Source organism: Pteronotus mesoamericanus, unplaced genomic scaffold (genome assembly GCF_021234165.1).
Source record: "Pteronotus mesoamericanus isolate MK-2021 breed Mesoamerican mustached bat unplaced genomic scaffold, CSHL_Meso_final contig_182, whole genome shotgun sequence".
NCBI lineage: Eukaryota > Metazoa > Chordata > Mammalia > Chiroptera > Mormoopidae > Pteronotus > Pteronotus mesoamericanus.
Genome location: NW_026555078.1, coordinates 28,496,823 through 28,509,054, shown reverse-complemented (window position 1 = coordinate 28,509,054; position 12,232 = coordinate 28,496,823). Strand labels below are relative to the sequence as shown.

Here is a 12,232-nt window from a genome sequence, read left to right as displayed (position 1 = left end):
TTCTTTCTTCACTGTCTTGGTTATTCTTGACCATTTACACTATAAGTTTTAGCAAAGAGCTTCTCAAGTTCTACAAGACTCTTGATATTTTAATCAGAATTGCACTGAATGTACAAATTAATTTTGGGAGAAATTTATCACCTTTCCTGTTGGAGTTTTTGAAGGGCTCTCCTGAGTAGCACCTTTGTTCACCTAACATGTGAATAAATTGAGCAATATGTCAGTGGCAGATGGAGAGGTGGAAATACTTGGCTTAGCTTAGTGAGAAAGCCAAGTGGACCTGCTAACAGATTTCAGAAACAGGTGATCATGATCACCCAGTAGCAGAAAATACTTGACTGAGGACTTTCCATCTGGGAGGAGTGCTTCTCCTGGAGGAGCAGAAAGCAGTCTCCCAGCAATGAGCTCTTTCCCAAAAGGGAAGACAGGAGCTAAACATGCCCAATTTCATCTTTCTGGATTTATTAAGTCACTCTACTTCCCCCGCTGAGGAGTGAAGAGGTTCAGAGAGCACAGTAGTGACACATCAGAGAGCTATTTCCACCAAAAAAGAAATACAGTAAATAGACTCTCCTAATATTTATAACATTAAGACTTCCCATTCATAAACACAAATATCCCTATATTGTTATGTCCTTTAATAAAGATTTATGATTTTCTCCTTAGGGTTTTATCTTTATTTAGATTTATTCTGCTGTTTTTTCTCTTGTGATTTTTTATTTTTATCTTATTTTCATTTTCTATTGTATTTTTTCCATTACCATTTAGTCTCCTTATATGCACCTCCCACTCCCACCCCACAATCACCACGCTGTTGTCCATGTCTGCTATTTTAACAACTATCTTAAACAGTATCGTTTTATATTTTTCTAATTGTTTATTGCTAGAGTACAGAAATTCTGATTTTTGCATATTATTCTTTATCTAGGAACCTTGCTGAACACTGTATTTTTAGTTCTAGTGGATTATAAGTTGTGTTGCATTTTCTCTGTAAACTATCATATTATTTGTAAATCATGATTCAATTATTTCTTGACAAGTCTTGCTAAAGGTTTGTTCATTGTATTAATCTTTTCAAAGAACTTTATTTTGGTTTTAACAAATATATTATTTCTTTGTTTTTATTTCATTAATTTCCACCCTTTATTTTTTCCTTCTTTTAGTTTCTTGGAATTTGCTTTTTTAAAAAACGCTCAAGTAGATGTCTAGCTCATTAACTTTTGATATGTCTTGTAATTGAACAAATTTTAGGTTAGAAAATACTGTATTACCAGCATCCTCTAAGTTTTGATATGTGGTGTTTTTCCTGTTCTTTTTTCTTAAAATCTAATTTCCAAAATATTTCTTCTTTAATCCATGAATTATTGAGGTTTTTATGTTAATTTCAAACCTATGAGGCATTTTTAGTTATCTCCTGGCAATTTATTCCTAATGTTATTACATTTTAGTCAGAGGAAACAGTTTATTTATTATAATCTGTGATATTTATTAAACTTACTTTAGGGTCTAATATGTGGTCAAATTTTTCTCTTTACTCAATTATATGTCTTAGAGATCTCTCTCCATTAATGTATATGTAATCTACTACATTTTAAAAAATAGATGGTTTATTCATTCTCTTTTGATGACTGTTTTAATATCACAAACAGTGTAACATGTGACTGTGTTGTCAGTCCCCAAGGTCACCCTCACGTTCAAAAATTTACTAGAAAGGCTGGCTTTTGGGACTTAGCATATAGTTGTACTCATAGCTAAGATTTATTATCATGACACAGTGAGGATGCATAGCCAGGTGATGGGTGAAAAAGACACAGGCAGAGTCTGGAGGAACCCATGTGCAGACTTCCTTGTGTTCTTGCTCTCCCATGACAGGTCACACAATACACACTCTTCACCCAGCAGGAAAAATACAGCAAAATACAGTGTTATGTTTCTGCCTAAGGAATTCCAATAGACTTAGCATTCAAGAATTTTGCTGGAGGCTGGTCACATAGGTACCCTATGCCTATCATATACCAAAATTCCAGACTCCCAGAAGGAAAAGGAAAACAGGTTGAGCATAAATAATATTGTTGTATAAATAGTCTAGGTACAGTGAACTATCCTTGTCAGTTAAGGAATGGTAGGAACAGATCCAAAATCCAAGTACCAAACCTTAGTCAAGAGCTATCCTTACAGGCAGACCCTTCTAAAAATAACAGCCCCGGGCCTACTATGTTAACTCTTTCTACGCACCTTCTTATTTATATATGCAAAAATTTTTAAGAATAGTTTGGCACTATGAAGTGATGGATCATACACTTCAATAGATGAGTATTGATTAAATTGGATAGTGCCTTTTGGCAAATATGTTTCAAATAATAATTACTTACAAGTGAACTTTTATAATATAATCCTATTCCTAAATTGGAATTGCCTGGAGTTAATGAACAATATTATATACTCTAAACAGGAGCCTAAACCTCCAAATGGTAGCCTTGGTTAGACAAAAAAAAAAGTTCTTATCTTCATTTATCATAACAGGGAATGAGAAATCTTTAGAAAAGGGAGCTCATATTTGTATCATCTGTCTCTTTGCTGCCTGTGCTAAATTTCCTTCTCTATGTTAATCTTTGAAATAAAAGGTTTTCTTACAGAATATATTATTTTTAATTTTATTCAGATTTGTAGAAAAATGTTACATCGTCACATGCTCATATTTCGACTACCTAACTTAGAGATGTTAGATGGAATTCCTGTGAATTCAGATGATAGGGCAAAGGCTGAATTTCACCTCTCTGAACTACAAGCAAAGAAAAATTTGGTAATAATTATATTATTTATAATTTTTCATTTAAAATATATAAATTATTAGTAAATGTGCATCCTATCTTGTGCGTTTTTGTTTAAATACTTAAACTTTTGCTATGATGTTCTTCTAGATTATTTATTGCCTTTTTAATAATTACTATTTGAAGGCTTGATCTGATGAATAGAGCAATACACACACACAAACACTCCAAGGAAGCTCTGTTTTCTAGTAACATAATCTGAAATAAAGCAAATTATTTAAAATATGCCTTTTGTTCAATATGTCCAATAATGATAAAAGATAAGAAACCACAAGATATCACTTTTCTAAACAGAAACAAACAGAATTCTTTCCACTTAGCAGATAGGAAAGAAAGTAAGAAATTCTGACCTTAACTTTTCTGGATTGTGTAGTTCATCTAACAAGAGAGATGCGGACCTCTTTTTTGTATATTGGCAAAACAATTGGGCCTTTTGCCCACAAACCCCACAAAAGGAATCTGACCATGGTAGGAAAGAAAGAAGTCAACAAAGCATATCATTAGGAAAGTGTATCATTGACCATCCTCCAAAGACTAAATTTAACACAGAAAAGCTATAGTCTTTTTAACAAAGAAGCAACATTATTAGAGCTATGCCTTTGCAGAGATTTGGGAAGAAGAGGCTTCCCAGCTAAAACCAGGTAAGAGGCTTATAGAATAACCCAAGAAAGAAATTATGAAGACCTAGACTGGCTTGGGGGAGAGGAAGGAGAAGGCAATGAGAATGGAAGTGAACCTCTAATGTAAGTGGAAGCCAGAGAGCATAAGCCTTAGCAAAAAGATTAATTTTAAAAGTTATTTGAGGAAAGAGGTAAGACTTACTGTAAATGTTTTCCATTAGATTACCCGACACTCTCCACTCGCTCAGTAAAACAAACTGAATCTCAGAGTACCCTGAATGTGCTATACTAGTGGACTCTTCTCTAGCCCACTTCAGCCTTCAAGAGATTCACATATTTTTCAGGGGCTGGCTGTGTTTTTTCAAAGATTTATGTTAATTCTCTATTTTAAATAAACAGATACACTATAAATGCAAATTTTTAATGATTATTACTCTGTTTCTATGAAAACCAAATTAGATACTATGGAAGGTCTGGATAAAGATCTCACATACATGCAAAGTGTCAAATTAGTTGGGAGGAAAAAAACAGTAAAAATATAGGAGAAAATTATAAAAATTCAAACAAAATATGTGGGAAAATTATTTTTTTAAATCTAAACAGATTCTTATGTTTACATTTTCCCCATGTGTCTTTAAATTCTTGCCACTTTAAAGAAATCAAATCTAGAAATTGTAGACAAAATCTTAAGTGTGGATTTATCCAAAAACAATCCAATAAAATACCAATCAAAGGACTCTTGCTTACAGAAAAGGCCTTAGCCCTTAATCAAAAGATTGTTTAATGTATTTATTTTTATATTTTAAAATTTTAAGAGAAATATGAATTATACATATAATTCTTAATTATTCCCTGACTTTTTTCTATTAACCTTGACTTTTTTTTATTAACTAAGAGGCTTCTATTGTAGGTCACAGTAGTAACAGTGGCCTGTGAGACTTTGTACAATGTTAATAAAGATTATCTAGATTAAGCCAATTAAATTGGTTCATTTTGGGTTATATCTACAAAAATTTTTTTCTAAAAACTATGCTTTGCAAAAAAAATCTTAGCTACTAATTTGTATGCTATACCTAAGAAAGAGCACCATCTAATGTCACCCACTAAAATTATTGTCATAGGTTCCAGTTTTTCAAAAGAGAACAAATAAGTAAAATTTAGGCCAGGGATTTAAGCTTCCTTTCCCTTTCTCTGTTTCATATTTCTGAAGCAAGTCACTTCTTTCTTTCAGAAACGGAAAGCTAAAGAAAACTTTAGTTTCCTCTTTCTATTGTACCAAATTATCTCAAATTTAGTCACTTGAAAAAACACAGATTTATTATCTTACAGCTCTGGAGGTCAAAAGTCCAAAAATCAATCTTACCAAGCTAAAATCAAAAGTATTGGCAGGGCTGTGTTCATTCTGGAAGCTCTAGGAGAGACTTTGTTCTGCCTTTTAAAACTCCTAGAGGCAATTTGCATTCCTTGGCTCATGGCCCTCTTCCCAGAATGGCATCACTTTGACCTCTGCTTCCATCATTAAATTACATCTTCTCCCATTCTGACCCTCCTGCTTCCCTTTTATAAGGACCATTGTTGATTTTATTGAGCCCACCTAGATAAACCAAGATAATCTCCCCATCTCAAAATCCTTTACTTAATTATGCCTGCAAAATCCCTTTTACCATGTAAGGAAATGTATTCACAGGTTCTGGAGATTAAGATGTGGACATTTTTAATGGGAGGGGGTTGCATTTTTCTGTCTACCACACCATATATGTAAAGGCTCCAGTGAAAGACCTATAAAAATTGTCATATTAAAATTTATAAATTCATTTAAGGTAATATTGGCTAAATTTGAAAAATTACATATAATTACATACAAATAAATCACTTAGAGCAACTTTAAAGATCATAATCTCCATATTTTACTAATTGGCTTAATAGCAGAAAAAGCACATAAACTCAAATTTTAGTTAATGGTGAGTATTTCACTAGAAGTGTTGCTTCTTGGCTATTTTATTTCTCATACAGTGAACTCATTTTCCCATTATTATGCTATGATGTTGTCTTAAGTGATTCTAGATACCTATTCTTGCCATTTAAAGTGGTGCCATATACATATAAGAATTATTATATATGTAAAGTTATTCTGTATGTAAATATTTTATTTAAAATTGTGTTTATGTACAATGATTAATAAAATAAAGGATATTTGAAGTCTTTAGGAAAATCTATTTTAAGATTCAATAATAATTTTTTATTTTTATGGCTAAAACAAAACTGAGCCATTATTTTATATAGTTGTTTAGGAGACACAAGAATACTTTCAAAGTTTATCAGTTCAGTCTAATGTATTTTTCTTTGTTTGAGTTGCTGTTTTTTCTTTTTTAACAGCAGATAAAGAAGGAATAAATGAAATCTAAAGTTGTCCTTTAAATCAGACATTTTTGACGCTTTGGTTTCAGAAGGAAAGTTGACAACATTCTAGATTAGTGATGGAAAGGGTCCTGCAAAGGAATTAGGGAATTTGGGACTTGCCAGTTTTAGTAAAAGGCCTGATACCTCACTGTTCATTACAAAGCTGCATTCTTGGTAATCCTTACTGAAATATGAAGGAAATTGGTAATTTTATATAAATGGCAAAGCCTCTGTCTCTAAGTAAGTTGAACCACATATTCAGGATTTATATTTTTATAAGTAAAGATATCTTAAAGAGGACAGAGAAGGCACATATTTCTAGGGAAATCAAGCGTCTCCCTCCTCTATTTATTGATTCCTGAAATTCTTTAAAAAATCTCTTAACCTTCAACTAACTTAAAAAGTAAACACTACTTAGAGAGTTAGCACATCCATTAAAAGTAATTGTTATAAGATGCTTTTTCTTAGTCCTCATTTTATTTACTTGTTTTTTTTTTCCCTTGAAAAACTAATTCACTCCAAGGCTCGTGATAAGGTTTTGTGAGGAATGCAAAGATGTAGAAGATATTGCTCCTACTATCCTGAAGTTTCTGTTCAAACAAACAAACAAAAAAACCCCAAAAACAAACAAACAAACATTACGAAGAGGAAAAGTCTTCATTCTTAATTTCTATATTCTAAACTTTCCTTGTGAAAGCCATTTGGAAAGGGGACAGTGCCATCACATTAGATTCTAGTGATGGAAACAATGCAGCCTGAAAAGGCAGAACACGGTGTCCTGTGGGAGGTTAAAGACCCAAAGACTGGTTCACAGTTGTTGTTGTTTTTTATTGTTTCACAGTTTTTTGCCTCATACTAACTCTGAGTTTAGGCAAGTATCATCTTTATGCAAGTAAATCATGACCTAAAAAATTTTTATTATCAAGTGGAGCATGTGATAAGAAGTAAAACTATTGATTTGAGTTTTGGAGGTGAGGGTTCTTAATTGCTTTTATTTTATTATGTAGCTTACTCCTGCTACCAGCGCTCCTATGGATGGTGGATCATTTGGACAAGTGAAAGCTTCTCCTATAAAGATAACAAATGTAATTCTGTCTAGTGGATTTAGCCATTACTTGGGATCTGACTTCACTTTAACACCTGAAGTTGAAGGTATTTTGACAGAATTTCAGAGTGAATGTTAAATGAGCAAACAAACAACAAAAACCCACCTCATTTGAAACAAAAATCTGTTTAATGTCTAATACTGCTTAAAATAGCATGTTTTAAATTTACATTTTAAAATGGCTCCATGGCTGGGTGGCTTAGTTGGTTGGAACTTCATCACAGACACCGAAAAGTCGTGGGTCTGATTCCTGGTCAGAACACATATCGGTACCTAGGTTACAGGTTCAATCCCTGGTTGGGACGTATATGGGAGGCAATCCCTGGTTGGGACGTATACGGGCCATGTGGCTTTATCAATGTATCTCCCCCCACCCCCGCCCTGTCAATGGAAATATCCTCAAGTGAGAATTTTTAAAAACTGCATGTATGTTCAAGATTTATATGGCCATTCTGATTTCAAAGAAGTCTGTAGTAGTTCTGTAGTAAAGTCTATAGTAAAGTCTGATTTCAAAGAAGTATGTTGTAACTAAACATTTGCTTACAATGTTAACTTTGTGATATTTGGACAATTATTTCCTGTTGTTTCTTTTCAAAGTTGTTATTTCATTTTGTATATTTCATAGCAAATAACAACTAAGACCAGTTCATTAGTATATCCTGCAAAAAGAAGAAATCAGAGGTTTAAAAATATTGATAACAAGACTCTTGTGGTACAGAGGATATCTTAGAAAGAAAAGATCAGACTTTATCCTTGAAACCACAAGTAAAATATTTATGAAGACAATACTAGCAAAGAGCTTCAAGAGGTAGGGCTCTAAAGAAGAAAGTATATTACAGGGACCGGGCATGGAAATGGTTCGTTCTATTATATACATTTTAATTCAGGCTTAGATCCAACTCCTTCCCTAATTCCAGATCTATTTTGGTAAGTGGTAGATTTGGCTACCATTTTGGTAAAATTGGGAGTAGCTACAGCTTCTGTGGGGGATTTACCTCTTCCATTCCTTTTAACATCTCACATTGCCTCAGGCCACTGTTGGACAATAAAACTGAACATCCCTATGATTGTAAAAAGATCTAAAAGTTAACTAAAAATAACAGATTGTTCTATATGATCATTTTTAAAGGAAACTCCGTTAAAAGAAACCTGATATAATTTACTCTATTAAGATATTTTTAACTTATTTTTCATACTTCTACATACTGTGGATTCAAGGTTTTAATCATAGTCAGAATGTTTATGCTTTTATCCAGTAAATAAAACTCTCAGTAAAATTGGATGTACCAAATTGTTATTAGGCTCCTTAATGGTACAGTGTCACCTTTAGGAATGTCCTAAGTATCTTTTTTTGTGTGGGAGCCATTAGTTCAACCCTGGATTCACCTCTATAACTTCCTCCTCAGATATTCTTCTTCAAGATTCACTGTGCAACTATTTTTTAGGGTTTTCTGGAAAAGTCCTGTGATTTATTTCCCATTTTCTGACTATGTTGCTTCAATTTTTATTTTGAAATTCATGGTCACTTTATCTATGCTTTATTGAAGCACACAGCTCTGGATATTTACATTTTTAAAAATTACCTAGAGGTGTAACTGAACAAAAATGGAGGCTCAGCTTCCTGTTGCCACAAAAGCCATACTCTTGAGGCAGATGCTGGTGCAAAAGGAAACAGGCTTTATTCAGGTGCTGCACAAGCTGGGAGAATGGCAGACACCCGTCTAAAAGACCATCTCCTTTTTCTGCCATGGAAGAAGTCCAGCTGTGTCCTCACAAGGCCAAGGCAAAAGCCAGTGTCCAGAATTCCTGCTCCATTTTAAAGTACAATCCTTTGGCGCCCACAGGCAGCTGCTAAGTAGTGTTGGTCACCATCCAGGTAGTTTAGCTTGTTCCTGGCTGCTGTCCATTTCAGACTCCCTCCTCAAGCCTGCATGTGCAGCCCGCATGGCCATGGTCCATGTGGCTGCTGAAGCCACATGATTGAGTGCTCCTGGGTGAGAGAGCGCACGAATGCACAGCTGCAGTGCATCACCAGATAGGCAAGACAGGAAAAGAGAGAGGCTCCCTCCTGGAGGACATGGGCCACGGGCCATGTGGCTTTAAGGCCACATAGCCATAGAGAGAATAGGCGAGTGCATCGTACACGTGCAGGTCATGAGCCGAGAGCTTCTTTGTTCTCCTGGCATTATATTAGTTTGGGTGTGGGATGGACCAGTTTTCTTAAAATGACCAATCAACCTCCCGAACTTTCACACACTTCTGGTGGGTCCACCTCCCAACTAATCCTTCCTTTCCCCAGGCTAGATTGACTGGCCTCTTTGGTTCAGCACCTTCCCCTGCATCATTTTGACTTCCCTTTTTTTTTTTTTTTTTTTTTTAAGATTTTATTTATTTTCAGAGAGAGAGGAAGGGAGGGAAAAAGGGAGATAAACATTGATGTGTGAGAGAAACATTGATTGGTTGCCTCTCACATGCCCTGAACTACAGTCTTAGCCCACAACTCCAGCATGTGCCCTGACCCAGAATAAAACCAACAACCCTTAAGTTCTCAGGCAAACGTTCAACCCATGAGCCATACCAACCAGGGCCATTTTGACTAATATGGCACATGTGCCTGCCTTCCCTTGGTCTCGCCCACAATCTGGTACCAGAGGGTAAGGGAAGCGCTTTTTTCTATCCCATTAGCTTGCTAGCTTTTTGCATGCTCAGTGTAAGGACAAGGTCAGAATTCATTAAACATTTGAAACTGATTTAAGGCAGGCCTTTCCCCACGTATGTCTGTGGAGGGGTGTGTTTGATTAGGACTGGATTAGTATCGTAATAAAAGTAGTTCTAGATCGTTGGAAAAAGAGAAGTGAGGTTTTTGGGGCGAGGGATTCAAATAAGCTGAGGGTGCCGCCATCTTGGCCGATGTGGGAGACTCCTTGGCACTTCGACTGACTATTTTATGGTAAGAGAGGGGGCAGGTGGAAGAGGGTAAGTGGGGGATACATGGTGGAGGAAGGAGACTAGACTTTGGATGGTGAGTACACAATGCAATGTGCAGATGATGTATTGAAGAATTGTACACTTGAAACCTATATAATTTTACTGACCAATGTAACCACAATAAATTCAATAAAAAATTACCTGGAGAGGATCAAATTGATTTAACTAGTTCAGAGAATTAAGCAGCATTAAGTGCTAGAATATATTACAATTCTACATGTATTTAAAATTTTTAATTGATGTTATCAAATATGTGTGGCATACATTTAGCTAAAGGACACATTTTATCATTTATTTTATTAAGGTTTCTCATTGTTTCGTAATTCCTAATTTCAGACAGAAAAAACAAGAATGCAGGGATTCTGACAAATAATCCTCGGAGCATCCATGCAGAAATAGCTTTTCGGCAACTCAGAGGGATAAATCTCTCTCCGTCTCTCTTATCACATCAGACTGCGGCATCTCCAACTGCACAGAGGTACCAAAGCAACCAAGATGGGGGAAGGTAAAGCTATTCTGTATTTTAATATCATTTCTCATCGTTAAAAAACTTCCTTAAACTTGCAAGTCATGTAAAAAATAGGAAAGATTGTTATATACCATTATATGTTTATTCTGAAAACTGAGGAAAACTGTCAGATAGCATTGGGCTTCTTCTCCTACACTCACCAAACCTTTCCTGAAGTCTAATATATTTGTATCATAATTCAAAAAAGGCTTAGAAATGGCTCTCAAGGTAGAATAGTGTTTCCCTCGTACTTAAGTGAGGGAAAATTGAAATAATTACACGGGAACCACTTTTAATTATATGTTGCCCCACATCACTTCTACTCACTGAATATGTAAAGCTGTTCACTTATGTTTTAAACAATAGATAAATTCAACTCTCTGAAATCACAAACGCCAAGAGGTTTGTGAATTCTTCAAATCTCTCTTTACTATTCCCACTTGCCCTTCTTCCTTTCTGGATTCTCACCTTAGAGGCCACCTCAATGCCTAAGAGCCTGCTACTTCTCATTATGAATCCACTGTGCTGCTCAAAACCTGTTTGCCTTGATTTCCATTTTTTTACCTGTCTGCCAACTGCTTGGTAGGCAAACTCGGGCTCATATGTTGGAGTGACCTACTCAGCAGCAGATCTAGCTTAGGCCTGGCTCTCGCTGCACTGACTTCTCAGCTATAATCAGTCATGTCCCACGGAGGGTCCTCAGGGTAACCCAATTTTAGATAGCCAAAAATTAAGATCATTTTCTCTTTTGTATGTTTTTTTTTAATTTCACACATGTAAAATACAAATATTATTTACTGCAGAATTACCTTAAGTTAGCTGATCCATTAAGAAATTGCCACCATTATTTGATTCAAATATTTTATTTCTGACAGAATCCCTGGCAGCCACTTCCCAAGATCAAATAGAATGTAACTGCCTAAAGAGAAACGAACATTCACCAAGAACCTATTTCTGTTTAGTAATCGTGCAAAAAATAACAATGTCAGTGAAAAAAGTAAGATAACCATGTTACTTATGTTTCTGAAGCACTTCAGTTTAACCTTTGACACTCTTACTTAGTAAATTTTATTTAATATCCCCTCTCTTAAAGTTTCTATTTTCTTATCTTAATTATTCATTTGAATTTCTTTTTTTTGTCATTTAAAGGTATTTAATAATAATAGAAATAGGCAAGAAATATACAAAAAGAGTTTTAGTTTCAAGAAATAATTAAGGAACAATTAAAATAACACATCATTGATACAATCAGATTAATAAGTATTAAAAATATTGGCAATATCAAGTATCGGTGACTGTTAAAGGAACTGGGTATTCAGACTCTTTTTCTTCATCTTCTTAAAGCAGTCCCTTTAGCATATCTTTCAAAGGTGGTTTGGTGGAGGTGTATTCTTTTAACCTTCTTTTGTCTGGGAAACTCCTTATTTCACCTTCCATTTTAATTGAGAGCCTTGCTGGTCATGGCAGTCTTGGTTACAGGCCTTTGCTTTTCATGACTCAGAATATTTCCTGCCATTCCCTTCTGGCTTGCAGTATTTCTGTTGAGAAGTCAGCTGCTTGCCATATTGGGGTCCCTTGTATGTTATTACCTTTTTCTCCCTTGCTGCCTGTAGGATTCTCTGTTTTTCTTTGATATTTGCCATTTTATTTTTTTTTTTGAATTAGATTCTTTATTATAATTCTTAACAATATTTTGTATTTGTGTATTACATTTTAAATTTTTTTCAAAGAATTTTCATGTTTTTCAGTAATTTTGATTTAAATGAAATCAATTTAAATA

General features: G+C 34.7%; 1 protein-coding gene across 1 annotated transcript in view; it reads left to right on the top strand.

Moving 5' to 3' along the window:
* LRRC9 (leucine rich repeat containing 9) overlaps window positions 1-11,367 on the top strand; it is an 88,316-nt gene extending 76,949 nt beyond the window's left edge. Inside the window, exons 29-32 of the mRNA XM_054567034.1 lie at window positions 2,663-2,803; window positions 6,859-7,003; window positions 10,281-10,449; window positions 11,328-11,367. Coding sequence (XP_054423009.1) covers window positions 2,663-2,803; window positions 6,859-7,003; window positions 10,281-10,449; window positions 11,328-11,367 — 495 coding nt within the window. The remainder of the gene's footprint in view (window positions 1-2,662; window positions 2,804-6,858; window positions 7,004-10,280; window positions 10,450-11,327) is intronic.
* The last annotated feature ends 865 nt before the right edge of the window (window positions 11,368-12,232 follow it).